Source organism: Phalacrocorax carbo, chromosome 3 (genome assembly GCF_963921805.1).
Source record: "Phalacrocorax carbo chromosome 3, bPhaCar2.1, whole genome shotgun sequence".
Lineage (NCBI taxonomy): Eukaryota > Metazoa > Chordata > Aves > Suliformes > Phalacrocoracidae > Phalacrocorax > Phalacrocorax carbo.
In genome coordinates this window covers 67,820,292-67,840,515 of record NC_087515.1, presented here as the reverse complement: position 1 = coordinate 67,840,515, position 20,224 = coordinate 67,820,292, and the positions used below count along the sequence as shown (strand labels likewise).

The 20,224-nt window shown below is 40.3% G+C and overlaps 2 protein-coding genes across 5 annotated transcripts in view; one reads left to right on the top strand and one right to left on the bottom strand.

Moving 5' to 3' along the window:
* Nucleotides 1–16,743, bottom strand: part of MED23 (mediator complex subunit 23) — a 43,164-nt gene extending 26,421 nt beyond the window's left edge. Inside the window, exons 1-11 of one of the 2 annotated variants that reach the window (XM_064447275.1) lie at nt 16,581–16,743; nt 10,427–10,458; nt 10,230–10,317; nt 9,321–9,445; nt 9,067–9,178; nt 8,187–8,285; nt 7,524–7,625; nt 6,463–6,532; nt 4,732–4,844; nt 3,412–3,507; nt 2,810–2,827 (exon numbers count right to left, since the gene is read on the bottom strand). In XM_064447275.1, the coding sequence (XP_064303345.1) occupies nt 2,810–2,827; nt 3,412–3,507; nt 4,732–4,844; nt 6,463–6,532; nt 7,524–7,625; nt 8,187–8,285; nt 9,067–9,178; nt 9,321–9,445; nt 10,230–10,317; nt 10,427–10,458; nt 16,581–16,640 (915 nt within the window). In that variant the 5' untranslated portion in view covers nt 16,641–16,743. The remainder of the gene's footprint in view (nt 1–2,809; nt 2,828–3,411; nt 3,508–4,731; nt 4,845–6,462; nt 6,533–7,523; nt 7,626–8,186; nt 8,286–9,066; nt 9,179–9,320; nt 9,446–10,229; nt 10,318–10,426; nt 10,459–16,580) is intronic. The other variant, XM_064447277.1, reaches the window with a different exon arrangement.
* A 1,427-nt stretch (nt 16,744–18,170) lies between these two features.
* ENPP3 (ectonucleotide pyrophosphatase/phosphodiesterase 3) overlaps nt 18,171–20,224 on the top strand; it is a 44,975-nt gene continuing 42,921 nt past the window's right edge. Inside the window, exons 1-2 of one of the 3 annotated variants that reach the window (XM_064447274.1) lie at nt 18,171–18,394; nt 19,199–19,550. In XM_064447274.1, coding sequence (XP_064303344.1) covers nt 19,434–19,550 — 117 coding nt within the window. In that variant the 5' untranslated portion in view covers nt 18,171–18,394; nt 19,199–19,433. Of the gene's footprint in view, nt 18,395–18,484; nt 19,551–20,224 lie in introns of those variants that run through there. The other 2 variants (XM_064447273.1, XM_064447272.1) reach the window with 2 other exon arrangements.

Genomic DNA, 20,224 nt, shown 5'->3' with positions numbered 1-20,224 from the left:
ACAAAGGTTTTCATTGTTTAGAGGACTGCAGTACAATCCTGACTGCAATTATGCAGGCAAAAATGGCATTTTATTCTTCATGCAAGTTTATACATATAGAGAAGAAAAATATAAACCAGAACGTTCAAAGTGACTTTGTGTCCTGAAGACATTACTAAAGCTGTTTTAAGAACAAACTGTAGGATCCCTAAACTGAATGTTAATTTGGCATCAGTGTATAAAGACACTGAACTGCTACTCATTTCCCAAAACAGATTATTACATACCTCAAAAAATTACTTAGAAGATAATTGAGTATTGGGAGTACCACCCCAGCTAGGAGCAGAATATATATTGACACAGAATCATAGAATAATTTAGGTTGGAAAAGACCCTTAAGATCATCGAGTCCAACCATAAACCATGATAAAATACATGATAAAATACAATTTAAATCTCTACTTCTTACAGACCAGTTCAAACAGGCATACAAGAGGACGTACTGTCCCACACAGAAGTATACAGCATGAAAAACTAAAAATCCCCACTCTGACAGAAGGAAGATTTTGAAGTCTGTATTATTACATATGGTCTTAAAGCCATATACTCGATAAAGGTATCAGAAAACCCACAACAAAACTTAGAATCCTGAAAGGAACATAGGAACCTATAAACATATAAAATTTTACCTTCATTTTTGTCTCTGCAAGTTTAACAGGACAGCTGGAATTGTACCTTTTTTGTTGTTACACAACTCAGAGGTGGTTTGATTAACAGTTTTCTACCATAGATCTGCTTAGTTAAGACTGAACCAGAAAATTTCATTGTTCATCTTCAAGAGTATTTGAGAACTAGGACAAATTTGGCTGAACCATACCTAGTTTGTGTTGCCAAAAGATTCAAATGAAGGCTCCAATCCTGTAACTGGATCTGTGTAAATAGTTGATAGGGCATACAAGCAGCTTCACATAAATAATTAATGATCATGAATAAATAATGATCATTGCTTTGAGGTGTTTCTGTATTTACTTTGAAACGAACTTGGTACTACTTGCATTTCTAAGTGTCTTCTATTATACTGACAATTCATTTATGCAGGTTAGTTCAGTTCTAATAATAAAACACAGTATTATCAGCCATTTTACTGAAAGCATCAATACAGTTACAGAACTTTTGAAAAGCATGCTACTATTTTTTGTCAGCTAGCTACATTAACAAATTCAACTATGACATGAAGTTAATTTGTACCTAAAAGCGAGTAAAATTTTAATGTTTCCCACAGTTTTAAACAGAGCATATTAATGTTTAAATGGCACGTTATTTACTGTTCTATATCACTACACCACCCTACTCTAGATTTATATTTTTAACTCACAAATTTTCAACAGTCCAAACATCTTTCTGCTGATGTAACTGTAGTAGTACAGCTATAGTTCATGTTCTGTCAGCATTTCCTTTATAAGCTACGTTCTTCAAGTTTGTTCCTTGGCCATAAAAATTCACGCCACGTTGAAACTTTGTGTAGGAATTCCTGTACTAACAAACAAATTTTAAGAAGTATAGTTCAATGTATTTCATTACTACATGTAAATTTTCTTCAATTACTTTTAGGGGACAGTCAAATAGGAGTTAAAACCCAGCAATTTTAACATCTATGTTTTTTGACTTGAAGGCACAGACCACCCACAGTTAGAAGAATAAAATGGGTTCAATATACATTTTTGTCTGGATCTTGCCATTATTTACCTGCTACAAGATGCATAGAGGAATAGTTTGACCTATAACTGAATATAGATACAGAAATAGACACAGAATACAAATCCTACTCATTTCAACATTAAGCCTAGCAGCTCATTTCCAGGGTTTAACATTTCAGCTGCCATAAGTCTCAAATACAAAAGATTGTCATATACAACAGAGTACTGTTTGTCAAGATGTAGGAATCTGCGCATTCAAAAACACTGCCCTAATGCAGAAAGAGCACTGGTGTATTCAGTTACAGTAGGAAATATACACAAGGTTTCAGGATCATGTAAATTTTATAGTCAAGTTACAAATCTGAAAAAAGTTTCTTTAATGGAAACACTGACACAACCTTCACTATAGTATTGCAAACAGCAACGCTATTTCATAAATCTTAAATGATGTTTTTTAAAGTAGGTGTGGAATTGGTTATTGTAACAAGGGAACAACTGTAAATATAATACCCATAACTTCAAATTTCAAGCAGAAGTCCACTTGGTTGATTTGCTCAGGCATTTATTTATTTATTTATTTTAACAAGTAGTCAGATTTTAAGGAACTACTTTTCACATGGTATTCTGCACTACCTTTCTTTCACCCAGCTTGGAGAATATTATAATTGCCTGTTGAGAAGTTTGTTACAGAGGCTTCCTAATGATAAGAAAATTCCACTAGTAAAGCATTTTTTTACCGCCATTGTTTTCTTCTTTTAAACAATGATGTATTTAAAGCTTTATAATTTTACAATCAAGTGCAGTGGATGTTTCCACCTGCATGAGGAAAGAAATTTTGAACTAAGAATCTCTCCTCATCTGAAAATTCCAGCAGACAAAGTAGTTCTTATGACTGGTACAGGAAATGGTAGCAATCCATTCCAACCAAAATTTTAGGACCAAAGGACCACTGACTGTCAGCTTTATGCTACGTCTCTCATATCTCTAGAGATTTGTAGTGAGAATTTGCCCTTGCCTAATGGTTCTGCCAATTTCAAGCCCTGACTGTACATGTATTCTCTAACTGGAATCAGTGGCTACAAAGCGGCCAGCGTATCGTTAGTCACAATACAACAGTAAGGTTGTGAACATACCTGAGCAATGTTCAAGGTCTAGAGCATTGGAGGATGGGCAGGACAAGACAGGACAGAACAAAAATAAAGGAAGAAAAAAAGAAAAGACAAAACAGTGACTATGAGGCCAGCCTCAAGGATCCCCGAGTCAGACTAAGCCCTCCCATTCTAAGATACAAAAAGAAAAAATTTAAAACCAAAACCCATCTTTTCACTATTCTAGTATTAGAAATGCCAATATAACAGAGTACAACAATGCTTTAAAAACTAATGAACAATAACCATTTTTATTGTTTGAGCTAGCAGTCTCCTACTGTCTGTCAAAGGTGTACTTGAGGCTGGCCTTATAGGAAAAAAAAGCAATGCAAAAAAAAAAAAATCATATTTTAAATCTCTACTTTTCAGTTTAACATTCGTAAAGCAATATACAAATGATAGGAACAACAGTGTCCAATTAACCTAGTATGATCTCATAAAAAATAAAAATTAAAAAAAAGAAAATTAAAAAAATCACTTGCTGGAACTAAACTGTTTTGCTTAGTTAGCTATAGCAAAGAAAAGAGAAAAAGAATAGTGCAGATTCTATGCAGAATTAAACCACGTGTTACAGCATAGTACAGTACCTGCTTATTCAGACCTAGCATATTGCAGACCATATCCCTTGAATACGGTTGTTCCAGCACATATCTCAACAAAGCAGTCTGTGGCTCAAACAGATCCTTAAAAAAAAGAAGCAATCACATACAAACATATATTGCCTCAAGAGTACATTTAATACTGAGTTCATGTTTAACTGAACTAACCAATTTGAGAACAAATGTTTTATTTATGCAGATATGTATTATCTGGCAAATCTTTTTGCTCTCTGATACCCAAAAGAAAGGGGGAAATAATCACAACTCTTAAGAAGTGACAGATTTTATGGGGACCAAGTAGAGGAACATTCTTCAGCCAATAAAAGGATGGCACAAGTTTTGAAACAGCCTTGAAATACTGGAAGACTGTCAGGAACTCAAAAAAAGCCAGGTAAGGCAACTGATGAAGCACATGACCAAGACCCATAAAACCCAGCAGTAGCATGAAGAAAGCATATCAAACAACTTCTCACTGTATCTTCCAATAGCTGAATCACTTCAAAGAAAAATATTATCTCAAGCCAGGTTGTAAACAAACAGAAAGAGCTGATTCCTCATGCAACATGAAGTTGAAATGTGGAACTCCTTGTCAAAGGGATGTTGAGGATACTGAAAGTTTACACAGGTTTAAGCGGAAACCAAACAAATATTTGGAAAAGGAAGGTTTATCAAATATATAGAAATAAAATCTGTCTCAGGAAACACCCAAAATGATAATGGCTGTAGACCGTGAGCACTATACATGCCATTAGATATGCTATCTTTAGATCATTCCTTAGACACCTAGGACACAGGGAATAGGATGCTGGACAACGTGGATTTTTGTCCTGATCCTTTACAGTTTTTAAAGTCTTTCAGTATGCCAGTATTTCACACTAGGAGTTTTAAGTTTAAATAAGCTGATTTATATTTAAGTTTGAATTGTAAAGTTATCTTTCCTTTAGAATAACAAAGCGCACAGAATAGAAAGAATGGGAAGGTAATTTCTTCATCTCCCCACTACTAAGCTAATTTTCCAATCAATTTTCTGCTTTCACTTTCTCTCTCATATGCACACACCCACAAAGTGCATTAAACGTCTCATGCTCTTCAGCATCCTGGGCAGCAGTTATACCACACACTACTTTAAAGGTCCTCTTCATATAGCTTAAAACTACTGAAATATGTAACACAGTGAAAACATCTACATCTTTAACATTAGCCTAGCTGGAGCAATTGGATATTCATAGCTGAAATTTCCTGCCCCCAATGATAAAAAAGCTTTGTATTTTAGAATGTAACATGTTTAAGAAGCTTAACAAGGCATACCTTATCATATGGTAAGAGACCTTTCAAAGGAAAACGAAGGGTTGTAGGATCCAGCTTCCATGAGTTACACATGGCACCTGAGTTATTTACCACAGGAAGAAGACTACAGCGACCTACATGCAATGAAACATTATAAATTCTAAAACAGTGAAACTGGCCTGTTGTTTAATCATTCTGATGCAAAAACTGTCCTCAACCGCATTTATGTTCTCCTTAAACTTCTACTCTTTAAAGCTTTTTCCCATAGGATTGCTTCAGGCTGATTTTATTTTTCTAACTTATTTTCAAGTAATGAATGATCTAACAAGTAAAAACTATTTGTTCAGATAGGGTACCCCAAAAATAAAGTATTTACAAATATTAATCTAAAACTGTCCTTTTAGGTTACCATAGGACTGTTCCATTGCCATTGCTTGACCTAGGGATTTAATTTTGGCACATGTACCTTCTCCACAAAGCAAATGGTATTACTAATCTAAGTATATAATCTAGCCTTTTGGTCTCCCTTCATTCACTTTGTAAGACAAACTGTGGGCAGGATTCTGTCCATCAAACTAGTCAAATCCAAACATCTGTTCTGCAGTTACAGTCAATGGAGATCTACGCCAATGTGATTCAGCTGATGACATACGAAGAGTTTTTTGTAGGGTAAGTTTAGACTTGTTCATCAGTGAAGATCAGACAACTGGGATTTATTTCAGTTGCTTAAACACAGGCATCTGAACTGAGCCCCTAGCACACCTGTAGATCTGCATTGAAATCTAGGTGCCTCAACTTTGACCTAAATCTCACTGTCAGTTCAAATTCCGTGACTTCTATTGTCCAGACTGGCCATATTACTAACAGATAAAATGAGAAGTAAATAAATATTTCTTTCTCCCCTTCAACCACATCTATACAGGTCATTTATGTGTACAAGACTTGTAAAAATTTGTGTGTGATGCCTGCGAGTCACATGCACAAAAGCGATGCGATGCTTTCAATGGAAGAGTAAATAAATGCTTCTGAAACACGAAATGTTTTGGACCATTACAGATGAATTTACTTTCTTAATCTCTGCTCTGAAGGAGCTCAGTTGCAGTAAACGTTGCTCAGATCTAAGATACAATGCAGCTGTTATTAAGCTACTTAATTCTCAAAGCAAACAGAAGGCATTTTTATCTTTCTGAAGAAAAATGCAACAGGCATCACAACTAGAACAGCCAAATTTTAACCTTCAGATTTCTAGCAATAAACAAAGGTGAGTTTTTCTTTCACAGACGAGGACAGCCAGTATTCATCTGAGCTAGGAAATGTTCACACAGAAACCTGCAACTATAGGGATAAGGCTGAGCAGCTCAAAAGCTCCAATGGAAACTGAAGCCAGAAAACACTCCGTAACTAGCATACCAGTGGATCTGTATTAACTCAAAATCCTTGAGCCTAGAAAACCTACGGTTTTCTTAACATTTACTGTAGTTAGAAACTACATGGCCATGTAACAAGTAGTACACTTCCACCACCAGCTTGTAGCAAAAAATTATTTGTTCTCACCAATAAGCTTTCCCCTTCAAAGCAAAAACTGAAGAGAAGCAAGTCTGAGAACAAACTGACAAGAGTAAAGAGAGTACCTGAAACATAAACTCCGAATCATTTTGCTTAGATGAGTATATGCCCCAAAAGGTTCTAAGAAACAAAATTGTTCAAATAAATGTATTAACTCCAAAGTCATTCATTAAGTCGTTCTCTTACCACAAATGGAATTTATTCTTGCTGTAGGTCTGAAGGTATCCACAAAATCCGATACTAAATTACCTAGTATCTGGGTGAGAAGAGGAGAAAAAGTTAAGGATTTAAGTTGCAGCTACTGATAAGGAATATCTAAGACTTTAAAAATAGTTCATATATTTTAATCAAATATACAGGAATCTACTAAAAAACCTAGCTTCCTACACGTTGCGACAAGTTGGAAAAATCATTCAGAACCTAAAACCAAAAAGGAAAAGCGTGACTTTGTATAGCAGGGGCAGGAAGCACTCTTCTCAGTTTGGACTCGAATGAAAGTTTATGTAATACTTGTTTCTCCTATGTGTACTATATTATTTCAGCACATACTATTTAGTAACTGATGATTTAAGACAAGCTTTAGAATTTCTGTTCATAACAAATCTCTGTTTGCCTCTGGATAACGATTCCACACAGACAAAGGACCTAGATTAGTACACTCTGGATTAGATCTTCATTCAAAAGAAGTCAGTAACAGTTTTCCCCTTAATTCAAGGGAGTTGGGATTTTATCCTTTTCCTGACTCCTAGTTATTTTGACACAACACAAAATTAAAAACTGGATCAATGCTATGTTCTTTTTGGAAACAGTGACCATTTTCATTGCACCAGAGCCCCAAATATTTTTGCATAACGGAATTTAAATAGAAAGAAAACACTGGCCAGCTATTTAAAGTGATTTTTCTTGTCTTGAAGCAACAGAGAACGCACAATCTGCTAGGTAAGCATGACCTGCATTTCTGAATGTATTCAACAAAACCAGCTCAGTGCTTCAAGAATTTTGAACATCAGGCCATAGGCCAAAACTTCAATTTCATGCAAAAGCAAAGGGAGCTGCTGCTGCAATCACATCAAGACTACATCTTAATTTACATGCCCAAGCACAGAATTTGCATGCCCAAACACAGAGCTTACTCTTGAATAGAAGATTCTAAATCTTTGTTTAAATTTTATTGTAAAAAAATAGAAGTCATTTTGTTTTGTATGGAACAAAACTCCAGACTACGTGATTTGATATCATATCATTACCCAATGGGGAAGTTTTCCTTCAGGATATAGTTTTCTGATTTCTGTAACTGCAAAGTAGGCAGGTAACAAACATGCATTTCTTTCCAAAATGTAGGCTACCACCTATAAATAAAAAAAATACATCAATGTATAAGGCTTTGGATAAGGTAAACAAAGCTGTACTCTGTCTACTAGTCAGAGGAAGCCCAGGAAAATAGATATAAAAATTAAAATACTTTTTCTTAAGTTGAATTCTGATAGTACATTAGTTTAAAACTTGGTTTTGATTGTACAAGTGCAAGTTAGACTGTTTAAGCCTAAGTAAAATTATGCCTCTATGTCTGCCTACAAACTATTGAAAACACTATTTTTATCCACTAAGAAAAAAAAAAAAGAAATTGATCTCAGTATTATATCTCATACATCTTACCTCTAGCAAGTCAAGCATTGGGCCTGACTCTCCTGTTACGGATTTTAGTACTTATCTACAATATCCCCCAAAAGCTCTTTGTTTACTGTATAAAATGCAATTACAGAAAAGAATTAGAGCACAAAGCCTAAGTCTTTACTGTTGAACTGCACCAACTCTTAAAGAGAGCCATCCCAGCTACTAGAAACTCATTAATGACAAAAGAATGAGGCCTATCTTCCTCTGCGGTGATAATATAAAATTCAGACAGTTACCTCTCTTGCTGCTAAAAGCTGCTGTACAACAGCTGAGCTCACAGTGTTCGGAATTGTTAAGATTTTCTCCAGGATCACTTTCAACAGATCACGCACACCCTAAAAGACAGCACACAAAATTAATATTCCCAGATATTCCTTACTTCTGGCAGAAGGATTAGCAAACAATATGGTAAGAAAATATTTTGACAGAAAAAGTAGCTGTTTGTTGCTAAATGTCAAAAGACAGACTTCTTCTCAGAATGTGAGCACTAACAACATTGAACTCCTTACGGAGCTTCCAAATCTTAAGATAGCCCAGATGAAAAAGTAACTGTTGAAATTTTGGTGTGCAGCCAGAGACATCCAACCTACAATGGCTTGTGCAGACTGACCAAAGTACAACATTGTATTTTATGGTTTTTGCTTTAACATGCTCACCAGTGCGGGTGAGGGGATTCTCTGCAAGAGGTGCATGGTTTCCTACTCCTTCTGTTAGAGTGGTACCCTGCCAAAAACAGCTTTCAGGACATTTCTCCTAACCAGCATCAGGAGTCACGAGCACATGCAAGAACTTCAGCCCTAATGCTCGACAGTACTACTTTTTCATGTGTACCACTTCTGCAACTGCATTAGGGTTATTTAGCTTGTAACTGAAAGAGGCATGGAAGATGACTGTGTAACAGAGAAAAGCATAAGAAGAGTTACATTGTCCATATAGAATTGCCTACTAAGGTAAAGCTCAGCTATGAAAGAGCATTAAAAATGGTCTCACTGAACTATTTTTTTCTTTCATAATCAAAGCACTTTGAAACACTGGATGTCTCTGACATAATACTGTAAAAACAAAGCCAGAAAATAAGGTATCTTATCACAACGAAAGGAATGGGGGGGAAGATACCTTGTAGTCTACACCTCCAATAATCTTCCGGACCAATTTAAAAGTTAACGCCCACAGTTGCGTCCTTTCCCATTCAAGTGTATCTGAGTTTATCAGAGATTCACAAACCATCCTAGCAGGAGACAATGTAAGAATGAAGGACAGATAACAAGCACATGCTCTCCAGCAATAATTTTACAATGTCATCATAAAATACCCTCCAATATCACAACTTGCACACATCCTATTTATCAATTCATTCTGACGCAGCTTACCTGGGTGGCAAAAGTCCAGTTTCTACTGCCATTGCTAAACAGTCATAAAGAAAAGAAATTCTTTTAGGACTATGTTGACTATGAATGAATCTTACAATCCACTGGACGCACTGTTCATGGGATTCCTGGAAAAGCAGTAGAGGGGAGAAAGAATGTATTTACAGGTAGTGAAATGAACTGTACAATTCATATAGTAGCCTACCATGAAGAAGTGAAACTAACAGAAAAACAAGATTATAAATGGTAGAAGTTGTCCAGTTGTCCAGAAACAGTTTTCCCTATGAGTCTTTGGATCTTCTTTTGAAGAAGTCCAATTGTCCAACAGAAGTTGTCTAGTTGTCCAGTATTGGAAACACCTCCTAGCTGAAACACTGATTTCTATATTCAACTTTGGTTTTCACATAAAAGTTAGCACAGAATAGAATAAAACAGAACTGTTCTATATTATTCTTTCCTTTTCACAGTTATAATCAAATTCAATGAAAACAAAGATGACCAGGTCTCCAATTACAGAGGAGTGCCTAGAGGTATCTAACTTTCAGAAGGTAATTTCTGAACATGAATATCTATTTCCTTTTCTCTTTTGTTTTTTACTTACTCACTTCTACCACAAATCCTGTAACAAACTACCTGTTTTGTTTGTTTCTTTAATCTTATCCTTCCATTTGCTTATCTTTATTTGCACTGCACACCAACCTCTGCTGAACAACTGCATCATCTTATAAATGTCAAAACTAATGTTTCTTCCTGCAAAGTCATCCTATATTTTTTACTGCGCCATATCTGAAGCCAAATTCTGAATGACTGGACACAGACCTAATAGCTTAAGTGTCTGTCTACTAGACAAGGCTTCACTGTGTTAAAAAAAAAGTATATAAAGTACACATAAGCAACAAATTAAATGTTAACCTGGGAAAGACTGCTCCAGAACTGTCTAAAAGCACCCAGGCAGCTGATCAGTTTGGTTCTCTCATCTTCAGGAGTGTCCATAAACATACTAATGCAAATAAAAATATTAGTTATTAGTAGTACCCAGTGAAAGAGCACAAGTGGAAAAATACATGTATAGAGGAAGTCTTGCACAAATAAACCAATATTATACTCACCCAGGAAAAGCCTCTTCAATTACTTCTGTTTTCTGTAAGAGAAAAACCCCAAGTGAGCTATTGTGAAAAGGTTTTCTATGAGTATCACACCACCAGGATGAAGCACAAAAGAATGAATACTGTTATGGGACTGTATCAGAGACAGGTGTATTTCTTCTGCTACGCTAGACTCTTTCAAAGTTAAATTACTTCGTTTTCCTATAAACTTATAAACAACATACATCATGAGACCAACCACCTCAAGGGTGTGCATGGCTATGGTGGGTCTTTGTGTACCCCTCCAGGGAAACCTGCATGCTCAGTCACCTCTCTGAAATGCCTGGACACCAATGCCTGCACCATGGGGAATAAACAGGAGGAACGAGAGATCTGTGTGTAGTCGCAGGGCCATGATCTCATTGCAATCACAGAGACATGGTGGGATAGCTCGCATGACTGGGATGTGGTCATGGATGGCTACAGGCTTTTCAGGAAAGACGGGTCAGCAAGGCAAGGGTGGGGGGCAGTTGCTCTTTATGTGAGGGAGCAATGGGAATGTATCAAGCTCTGCCTTGGAGTGAACGAAGAACAAGTTGAGACCTTGTGGGTAAAAATTAAGGGGCAGGCAAATATGGGCAACACTGTTGTGGGCGTTTGCTACAGGCCACCTGATCAGGAAGTCAACAAGGCCTTCTATGGACAGCTGGTCATAGCCTCACAATCGCGGTTCCTGGTCCTCATGGGTAACTTCAACCACCTTGATATTTGCTGAAAAGCAAGGTATGCATGATACAGAAGGTGCCTGAAGAGCATCGAAGACAAATTTTTGATGCAGGTGGTAGAGGAGCCAATGAGCAAGATGTGCTGCTCGACCTTATACTAATGAACAAGGAAGGGCTGTTGAGGATGTGAGAGCTGGGGGTAGCCTTGGTTGCAGTGACCATGAGATGGTGGAGTTCAGGATCTTGTGTGGTAAAAGCAAGGCAACAAGTAGGATTACAACCTTGGACTTCAAGAGAGCCAACTTTGGCCTCTTCAAAGACCTGCTTAGAAGAGTCCCATGGGCTAGGGCTCTAGAAGGCAGGGGGGTCTAAGAGAGCTGGTCAATATTCAAGTACCACTTCCTCTGAGGTCAAGATCGGTGCATCCCCACGAGGAAGAAGTTAAGCACAGGAGCCAGGAGACCTGCAGAGATCACTGAGGAGCTTCTAAAGAAACTCAAATGGAAGAGGAAGGTTCACAGTATGTGGAAAAAGTGACTGGTCCCTTGTGAGGAATATAGGAATCTTGTCAGGGTATGCGGAGATGTGACGAGGAAAGCCAAGGCCCAGTTGGAACTAAACTGGCAAGGGATGTCAAGAATAACAAGAAGGGCTTCTTTAAATATATCAGCAGTAAAAGGAAGACTGGGGATACAGTGGGGATACTGCTGAACAAGGTAGGGGCCCTGGTGATGCAGGATGCAGAGAAGGTGGAGTTACTGAATGCCTTCTTTGGCTCAGTCTTTACTGCTAAGGCTGGCCCTCAGGCATCCCAGCCCTCAGAGGAGAAAGAAAAAGTCTGGAGAAAGCAAGACTTGCCCTTGGTTGGGGAAGATTGGGTCAGAGATCACCTAGGCAAACTGGATCCTCACAAATCCATGGGCAGCGATGGGATTCACCCACGAGTGCTGAAGAGGCTAGCAGATGTTCTTGCAGAGCCACTCTCCATCATCTTTGAATGGAGGACAGGAGAAGTGCCTGAGGACTGGAGGAAAGCAAATGTCACTCCAATCTTCAAGTAGGACAAGAGGGAGGACCTGGGAAACTATAGGCCAGTCAGCCTCACCTCCATCCCCAGAAAGGTGATAGAACAGTTCATCCTGGAGGTCATCTCCAGGCATATAGAGGAAAAGAAGGTTGTCAGAAGTAGTCAACATGGATTCACCAAGGGAAGATCATGCTTGACCAACCTGATACCCTTCTATGATGGTGTGACTGGCTGGGTTGATGAAGGGAGAGCAGTGGATGTTGTTTGCCTTGACTTCAGCAAGGCATTCAACACTGTCTCCCATAACATCCTCATAGTCAAGCTTAGGAAGCGTGGGTTAGATGAGAGGACAGTGAGGTGGATTGAGAACTGGCTGGACTGCAGAGCTCAGAGGGTTGTGATCAACAGCACCGGGTCTGGTTGGAGGCCTATAACTAGCGGTGTTCCCCAGGGGTCTGTGCTGGGTCCAGTCCTGTTCAACATATTCGTCAGTGACCTGGACGGAGGGACAGAGTTTACCCTCAGGAACTTCGCTGATGATACAAAACTGGGAGGAGTGGCTGATACGCCAGAAGTGTGTGCTGCCATTCAGCAAGACCTGGACAGGATGGGGAGCTGGGCTGAGGGGAACCTCATGAAATTCAACAAAACCAAGTGAAAGGTCCTGTACCAGGGAGGAACAACCCCATGCACTGGTACAGGCTGGGGGCTGAGCTACTGGAAAGCAGCTCTGCTGAGAAGGACCTGGGAGTGCTGGTGGACAGCAAGTTGATCATGAACCAGCAATGTGCCCTTGTGGCCAAGAAGTCCAAAGGTATCCTAGGCTGCATTAAAAGGAGTGTGGCCAACAAGTTCAGGGAGGTTATCCTCCCACCTCTACTCCACCCTAGTGAGGCCACATTTGGAGTACTGTGTCCAGTTTTGGGCTCCCCAGTTCAAGAAAGACAGGGAACTGTTTGAACAAGTCCAGTGGAGAGCTGCAGAGATGATCAGGGGGCTGGAGCATCTCTCTTATGAGGAAAGGCTGAGAGACTTGGGTTCATTCATCCTGGACAAGAGAAGATTGAGGGGGATCTTATCAATACTTATAAATATCTGAAGGATTGGTGTCAAGAAGATGGGACTGGACTCTTTTCAGTGGTGCCCAATGACAGGACAAGGGGCAACGGGCACAAGTTGGAACACAGGAAGTTCCAACTAAACATGAGGAAAAGCTTCTTTCCTGTGAGGGTGACAGAGCAGTGGAACAGGCTGCTCAGAGAGCCTGTGGAGTCTCCTTCCCTGGAGACATTCAAAACCTGCCTGGACACAGTCATGTGCCCCCTGCTCAAGCAGGGGGTTGGACGAGATGATCTCCAGAGGTCCCTTCCAACCCCTACCATTGTGTGATTCTCTGGATCCAGATTAAGGCTCTTTGGTTTGTGGGGTTTTTTGTGGTTTGTTTGTTTGTTTGTTTTTCTTCTAAGCACCTAGACATTAATTTACTTCCCAAAGCTGGAGAAATTGTTTGGTTCTGTTATTGCAACTCTTTTGTCATACTTTGAAAAATTTAGTATATTTTAATCCCATTAAGTTTTTGTCCCATTTATGTTCCATACCACTCAGTTACACAAATCAATTACATAGTTACTGTCTCATCGGAGTTTAGATGTGTTGCTTCTTAAATTCTATTAAATCATTATATGATCTTGCATTAGGTGAAAGTCTATACATGAATATCCAGTTTATCTCCCCATAATCATTCTTTTCTGCCCCCCCTTTTTTTTCCCAAAACTGCATTTTGCTGAAAGGCTTCTACATCGTTACTCTAACACATCACCAAAAAACATTCTGAAAAACAGTATCCTATAAAATTTTTCCCTTTATAAGAATTTCATATTAAACTCAGATGTGATCTATAACTGACCACTAGGTATTGTCATTATTATATTGTGGAAATAACAGCATGTAATAAAATAATGTTTCTGGTGATCCTTTTCAATCATATAGCCTAGAACTGCCTGTCACTGCTCCTCATCACTTTCTCAAGAAGCAAAAGAGAAACCAATACTCATCAGTTTTGCAGAGAAACTTAGGTCTAAGTTTTACTGCTGTCCACCACATCAGTAATAGCAGCAGTGAAAGTAACAATACGCTATTTTCTCAGTTATGGCTTAAAAAATGCAACGAAATTTTGTAAGGGCCTTTTTTTGTTACATAAAAATTTTAGGCAAATAACATTGCTCACAAACAGGCAACGTAACAATACAGTCAAATCATAATGTTAAACGTGAAAACATAATCTGAATGACAGTGCCAAAATGAGAAATCAACCTGTTATGGGCAATTAATATGCTAAGAGCAACTTAACACCATTCAAAGAAAAGTACATTGTGCATTTTATAATGCAAACTTAAAACAGAAAGAAAAACCCAACATTCCCTCTACTGAAATTCATCATATGGATGGAAATCAATCATTTTCAACTACGCTTCTCTACAAGACCTACATATTCTTTCCAGTTCAGACAGTTCGACCAGCCTTTTCTGTCCAAAACATCAGTCAGGCTCCTCTTCAGGACCAATCAACTACTGCCACCCCACTATTTAGAACATGAAGTGCTCATATCTACCAAGAAGCTCATTCATTTGTGCTCCACAAAACAATGACTTAATGACACAATAACTTACGTTCACAAAGGGGAAGTCCTGTTTAACTAATTTGTTACCCTTCTGTGATAAGGTCACCTGCCCAGTGGATGAAGGGAAGGCAGCGGATGTGGTTTTTCTGGACTTTAGTAAGGCTTTCGATACTGTCCCTCACAGCACCCTTCTGGACAAGTTGTCCAGCCGTGGGATGAGCAGGTTCATCATGTGCTGGGTGAAGAACTGGCTGAAGAGCAGAGCTCAAATGGTTGTAGTGAATGGAGCTACATCAGGCTGGCAACCGGTCACCAGCCATGTTCCTCAGGGCTCAATTCTAGGGCCAGCTCTGTTCAATAGTTTTATCAACAATATGGATGCAGGAGTGGAATGCGCCATTAGCAAGTTTGCTGGTGATACCAAACTGGGAGGTGATGGTGACTCCCTTGAGGGACAAAGAAGCCTTGCAGAGATGCAGATGGATTGGAGGACTGGGCTATGATTAATGGGACGAAATTTAACAAGTCGAAATGCCAGAGTCTGCACCTAGGACAGAGTAACATCAGGCACATGTATAAATTGGAAGAGGAGGGGCTGGAGAGCAGCCCTGCAGAAAGGGACCTGGGAGTGCTGGTCGACAGCAGGCTCAATGAGTCAGCAGTGTGCTCAGGCATCCAAGAGGGCAAACCGCAGCCTGGGATGCATTAAAACACAAAATAACCAGCCAGTCAAAAGAGGCAATTATCCCGCTGTATTCAGCATTGGTGCAGCCTCACCTCAAGTGCTGTGTGCAGTTCTGAGCCCCACAATTTAAGAAGGATGTGAAGGTCCTTGAATGCGTCTGGAAGAGGGCAACAAAGCTGGTGAAGGGGCTGGAAGGAATGTCCTATGAGGAGTGGCCAAGGACTTTCGGCTTGTCTGGTCTGGAGAGAAGAAGGCTGAGAGACAACCTCATTGCTCTCTAGAGCTTCCTGAGGATGAGTAGTGGAGAGGGAGGTGCTGATCTCTTCTCCCTGGTATCCAGTGATAGGACACACGGAAATGGTTCAAAGCTGCGCCAGGGGAGGTTTAGACTGGACATTAGGAAGCATTTCTTGATAGGCTTCTTAGAGAGGTGGGCAATGGCCCAAGCCTGTCAGTGTTTAAGAGGTATTTGGACAGTGCCCTTAACAAGATGCTTTAACCTTTGGTCAGCCCTGAAGTGGTCAGGCAGTTGGACTAGATGATCGTTGTAGGTGTCTTTCAACTGAAATAGTCTATTCTATTCTAATAATCTACCAAACTATGCCTCATTTTGCCGATACCATTGTGCAGGTGTATTTCCATGATTCGCTCATTCCATTCTGCTGGCTGAAGAAAAATGTCTCCTCAAGATATTCACCTTCTCGTAGTTTCCTTCAAAGCATTTCCTTAAACTACTTATTCCACAGTGAACTCAGCACACTATAAATTGGTTTTCGGTAAGCAATGTGCCTCCCCGTTTTACACCCAGCCCTGCCCTGCATCAGCTCCCTCATAAAAACTGAGCAGAGGAAGGATCCCAGCTCTCAGAAATCACCTCCCCGCCACTCACCCCCCGGCGGCAACAGCACAGCCTACCGCCGGGGAGGACGGCGGGCCTTCACACCCCGGGGTCTCAACGCACAAGGCGCGCCAAGAAAATAAAGAATCCCCCTTTCTCCCGTTTTATCCCCTTCAGGATGCCCCATCCCCGCGCGGGGGAAGCACGACGGCCGCAGGGCCCCGGGCCCGGGCCCACGACGCTCCCCTCCGCCCCCGCGGCTGCGCTCCGGGAACAGACTCACCACCACTTCCTCGAAGATGCTCTGTAACTGCGTCTCCATGGGCACCATGGGGATGGCCATGGCGCCTGGCTGGGCCGGGCCCCGTAGCCGAGGGCCGCCGGCCACCAAGCCCCCTCCCAGCCGGAGACGGCGGCGCCGCGCACCCTCCCCGCCGGAAGTTCCTTCCCTGATCCCGCCCTCCGGGAAGCGACTGCTCGGCCCGGCCGTTCCGGCGGTCGCAGCGTTCCGGGTGGCGCCGCCCGTCTCTCCCTGCTTGGTCCGGGGCGCGGCAGCGGCGGCCACTGTCCCTGTCCCTGTCCCTGTCCCGGCCCCTTTCCCCGCGAATGACGGCCCGGGAGCGCTTCTTCCGGGGAAACAAAGCGGGAACCGAGGTTGAAGGGGAGAAAGCAGCTGCCGCTTAAAATTTGGGAGCTGTTTTTTTTTTTTTCCCCCCGAAAATATTTGCTTAGGCTTCTTTGTTTTTTGAATAATGTTTTCTTAGAATAATCTGACAAAGCACATGCTCTGGTTCTTATAGTAAGGGACTTAAAAATTTTAAATTTTTAAGTTCCTTAAATTTTTAGGGGATTGTACTTGTCTGCAATTACTATAAAGTTAGAATTACTATTTCCCATAAAATGTCATAAAATTAGAATAAACTAAAAATGCATTTATCTGAAAACATCTGAGGATACATTATATGCATGCAGTGTTTTTTTTAGATTAAAAATAAAAGTGAAATGCCAAATCGAGACAGTCCTAAAGTTTTGTGGCTCTCTGACGTGGGCACGGTATTTTTGGAGCTGTTGGTGGCTGTTTGGCCACATAGTTTCCTGGAATAGCACTTGGGTCTCAGAGCAGTGAGAAATTAACATTTCCAGGCTTGGAGTTGAGTGGAAAACAACAGGGTGTACGCATGGGGGAGATCACGCGTGGAATTGGATAGAGGATTATTTCTTGTAAGTTTAACAGCTTTTGTGTAAACAGGCCTAGAAAAATTGATAACTTAAACAATGAGAAATGTTATAAATAAATTTTAAAAGTACCCCAGGAAATAGTCATATGAGGGACACTGGGACTTGCACAGGTAGCAGAGGTACGTACTGTAGCCAACAGGCAGTAGTATGGGTGATTGAAGTCAGTTTGTTCTTGTCAGCAATGGGAAATACCTTGTTAAGAAACAGTCATTAAGTTGTTAAACTGTCTTTATCTCAGCTCATGAGTTTTCTCACTTGTACCCTTCCAATGCTGCCCCCAGTTCCACTGCGACTGGCTGGGGCTGAGCTGCTGCTGGGGGTTAAACCACAACAGCACTTTTTGGCACCCAGTGCAGGGCCAGAGGGGTTTGAGATAATGACAGATTTGTTTGGAACGTGCTTGATGGAGTTTATAGATGTTACAGCTGTTTAGCTATTAATTGGCAGGCTCCTGCACTTGCTACGGGACTTGCTTGCTTTGCTGTATATTAGAGTCAAATCATTGTTAGTGGCTGCTGCTTGCTGTACTGTTTATCATCTTACTTTGCTGTGCCTGGGAACATTTTGATAACAGCACTGGCCATGTGCCTGCCCTGGCAGATGGCCAGGGCATTGCTGCTGTCCCTCTACTGCTATAGTAGTAACCCGTTGTTTGAGTTGCATGTTGGAGGGAGTACTACAGCAGAACCACCTGAACAGAGGACAAGCCTCTCAAGAAACCCTGCAAGTGTGACCCAATCTGAATAGGCTTCGGCAGCCAATAACTCCACACAACACGCTGCCTGTCCTGTCCTGAGCAACCACAGATGGTCATGGAAGAACAGAACTCAATGGATGTTTTATGGGCATTTTACACAGGTGGCTCATGGTGTGAGAGGGTAACATCTGTCTATATAGCAAAGGGTGGGCGGGGCAGAGGGGGTGATTAGTGGGGGTGTACTGGATAGTGTGGAACATGAGCATGACACAAATAGTATAGAATAAGGGGTCGAGATTGTACTGGTTTGGGCTGGGATGGAGTTAATTTTCTTCATACAGGCTCATGTAAAGCTATGTTTTGGATTTGTTTTTATAATTATCAATATTATAAATTTATTTATTATAATTTACAGCTCATGCAGTGCTCAACTTTAGAATCAGATCAACATTTGAATAATTACGCTTGCATAGCCTTAGTAGGCTCTGAAGATACATTTTCATAACAAACAACCCTTCCATTAAACACCAAATTGAAAAACAAATGGATTTCAAATTGTACTTAAACAAAACCTTTTTATTTTTTATTGAATTTGACTTGGCGGTATATCGTTTGCTTTTAATGAGAACATCTATCACTACTGGAAAAAACATATAACAAGCTGAAAGAAGTATGTGACAAAAGATGGATTAAAACTAAATGGGAGGAATCCTCTGGTGCTAAATAAGGGGACAGACCTAAAACCATAAGTGTGACACAGAGCAGGAGTTAAACTGTCTACTTGCACATTGGTTTTGTTTAGTATATTTATCTCTTTGCAGATAAATACTCTGGATGCCAAGCTTTTAATCAAACAGTTGAGTACTTGGATTTGTGTCATTTCTGCATTTTATTGCGGGGCAACGTATTATTCCTAATCTCCAGTTAAGAGTTTACCTAATGCTGTTTGTCCTTCTCTTGAGAAGTGACAGATGGGTCCTCCATGCACAGATAATGCTTTTCACCCTTTGAACTTTCTGAGTCATTTTTCTGCTTACTTCGACTTCCTGCAAACTTATCACTGATGCAAAACCCCACAAAAAACCTGTGAACAAAGTATGTACACACTTGAAGGAGGACTAGCGTCTTAGTCACAGCTAACCCAGCTGGGGAGGCTGAGGAATGCAGCACATGTGCAGCTGAGAGGCAGATCTCGGCGAAATGGAGCTTCGGGATGTTACCACCAAGGATGAAAGAGAACGTTTGGATGAGATGTCTTTAAAACAAACAGAGTATGTGAAGAAAAAAACCCTCCTGATATACCAAGCCATCTGTGCTGTAAGTAGGTGCTGTTCTTCAGGGCTGCTAGTTTAACAATTCTCAAATTTGAAAAACTTTTAGAAGTTCACTGTATTAATATTCAGGGTAGCTTGGTAATTGGCACTTAAAGTTTTACAGCATGAATGCACTAACTTCACTGGTAGATTTCTGAAGTTCTTCTGGTACTTACCAAGCGAACTTGGTTTTTTTTTTCTGGTGGTGCACTGCACTTCTTGTTTTACTATGATAACCTGACAGTTCTTTTGCACAGCAAAGTCATTGCTTCAATACTTTATTTTATATATTTGTTTAAAACAAATATGTTTGTGGCCAAAGCAGCCACTGTTCCTTTTTGCTTACTTTTTTATCTTTGGATTTGTCATTAACAAACCGGAACGTGTAGGAAAGGCACTGGTGAAAAACATTCAGGAAGCAAGGCATAGGGAAAGATCAATGAACTGTTTCGTACAGTGTTGTCGGTCCCACATCTCAAATATATTGACTTTCCTTCTTCCCCAGGGCTTCAAGAGTCTTGCAGCTGCCTTGGAAATAATGTGTAGGAGTGTTGTTATGCTTTTTAAATCATTTGTTGTAGCCAATACACAGTTTTAAGCTTCTGTTTGTGACCACAAAAGAAAAAAACATTGCAAGTGTGTATACGTACATGTATATGTTTGCACAAGCTCTTGCAT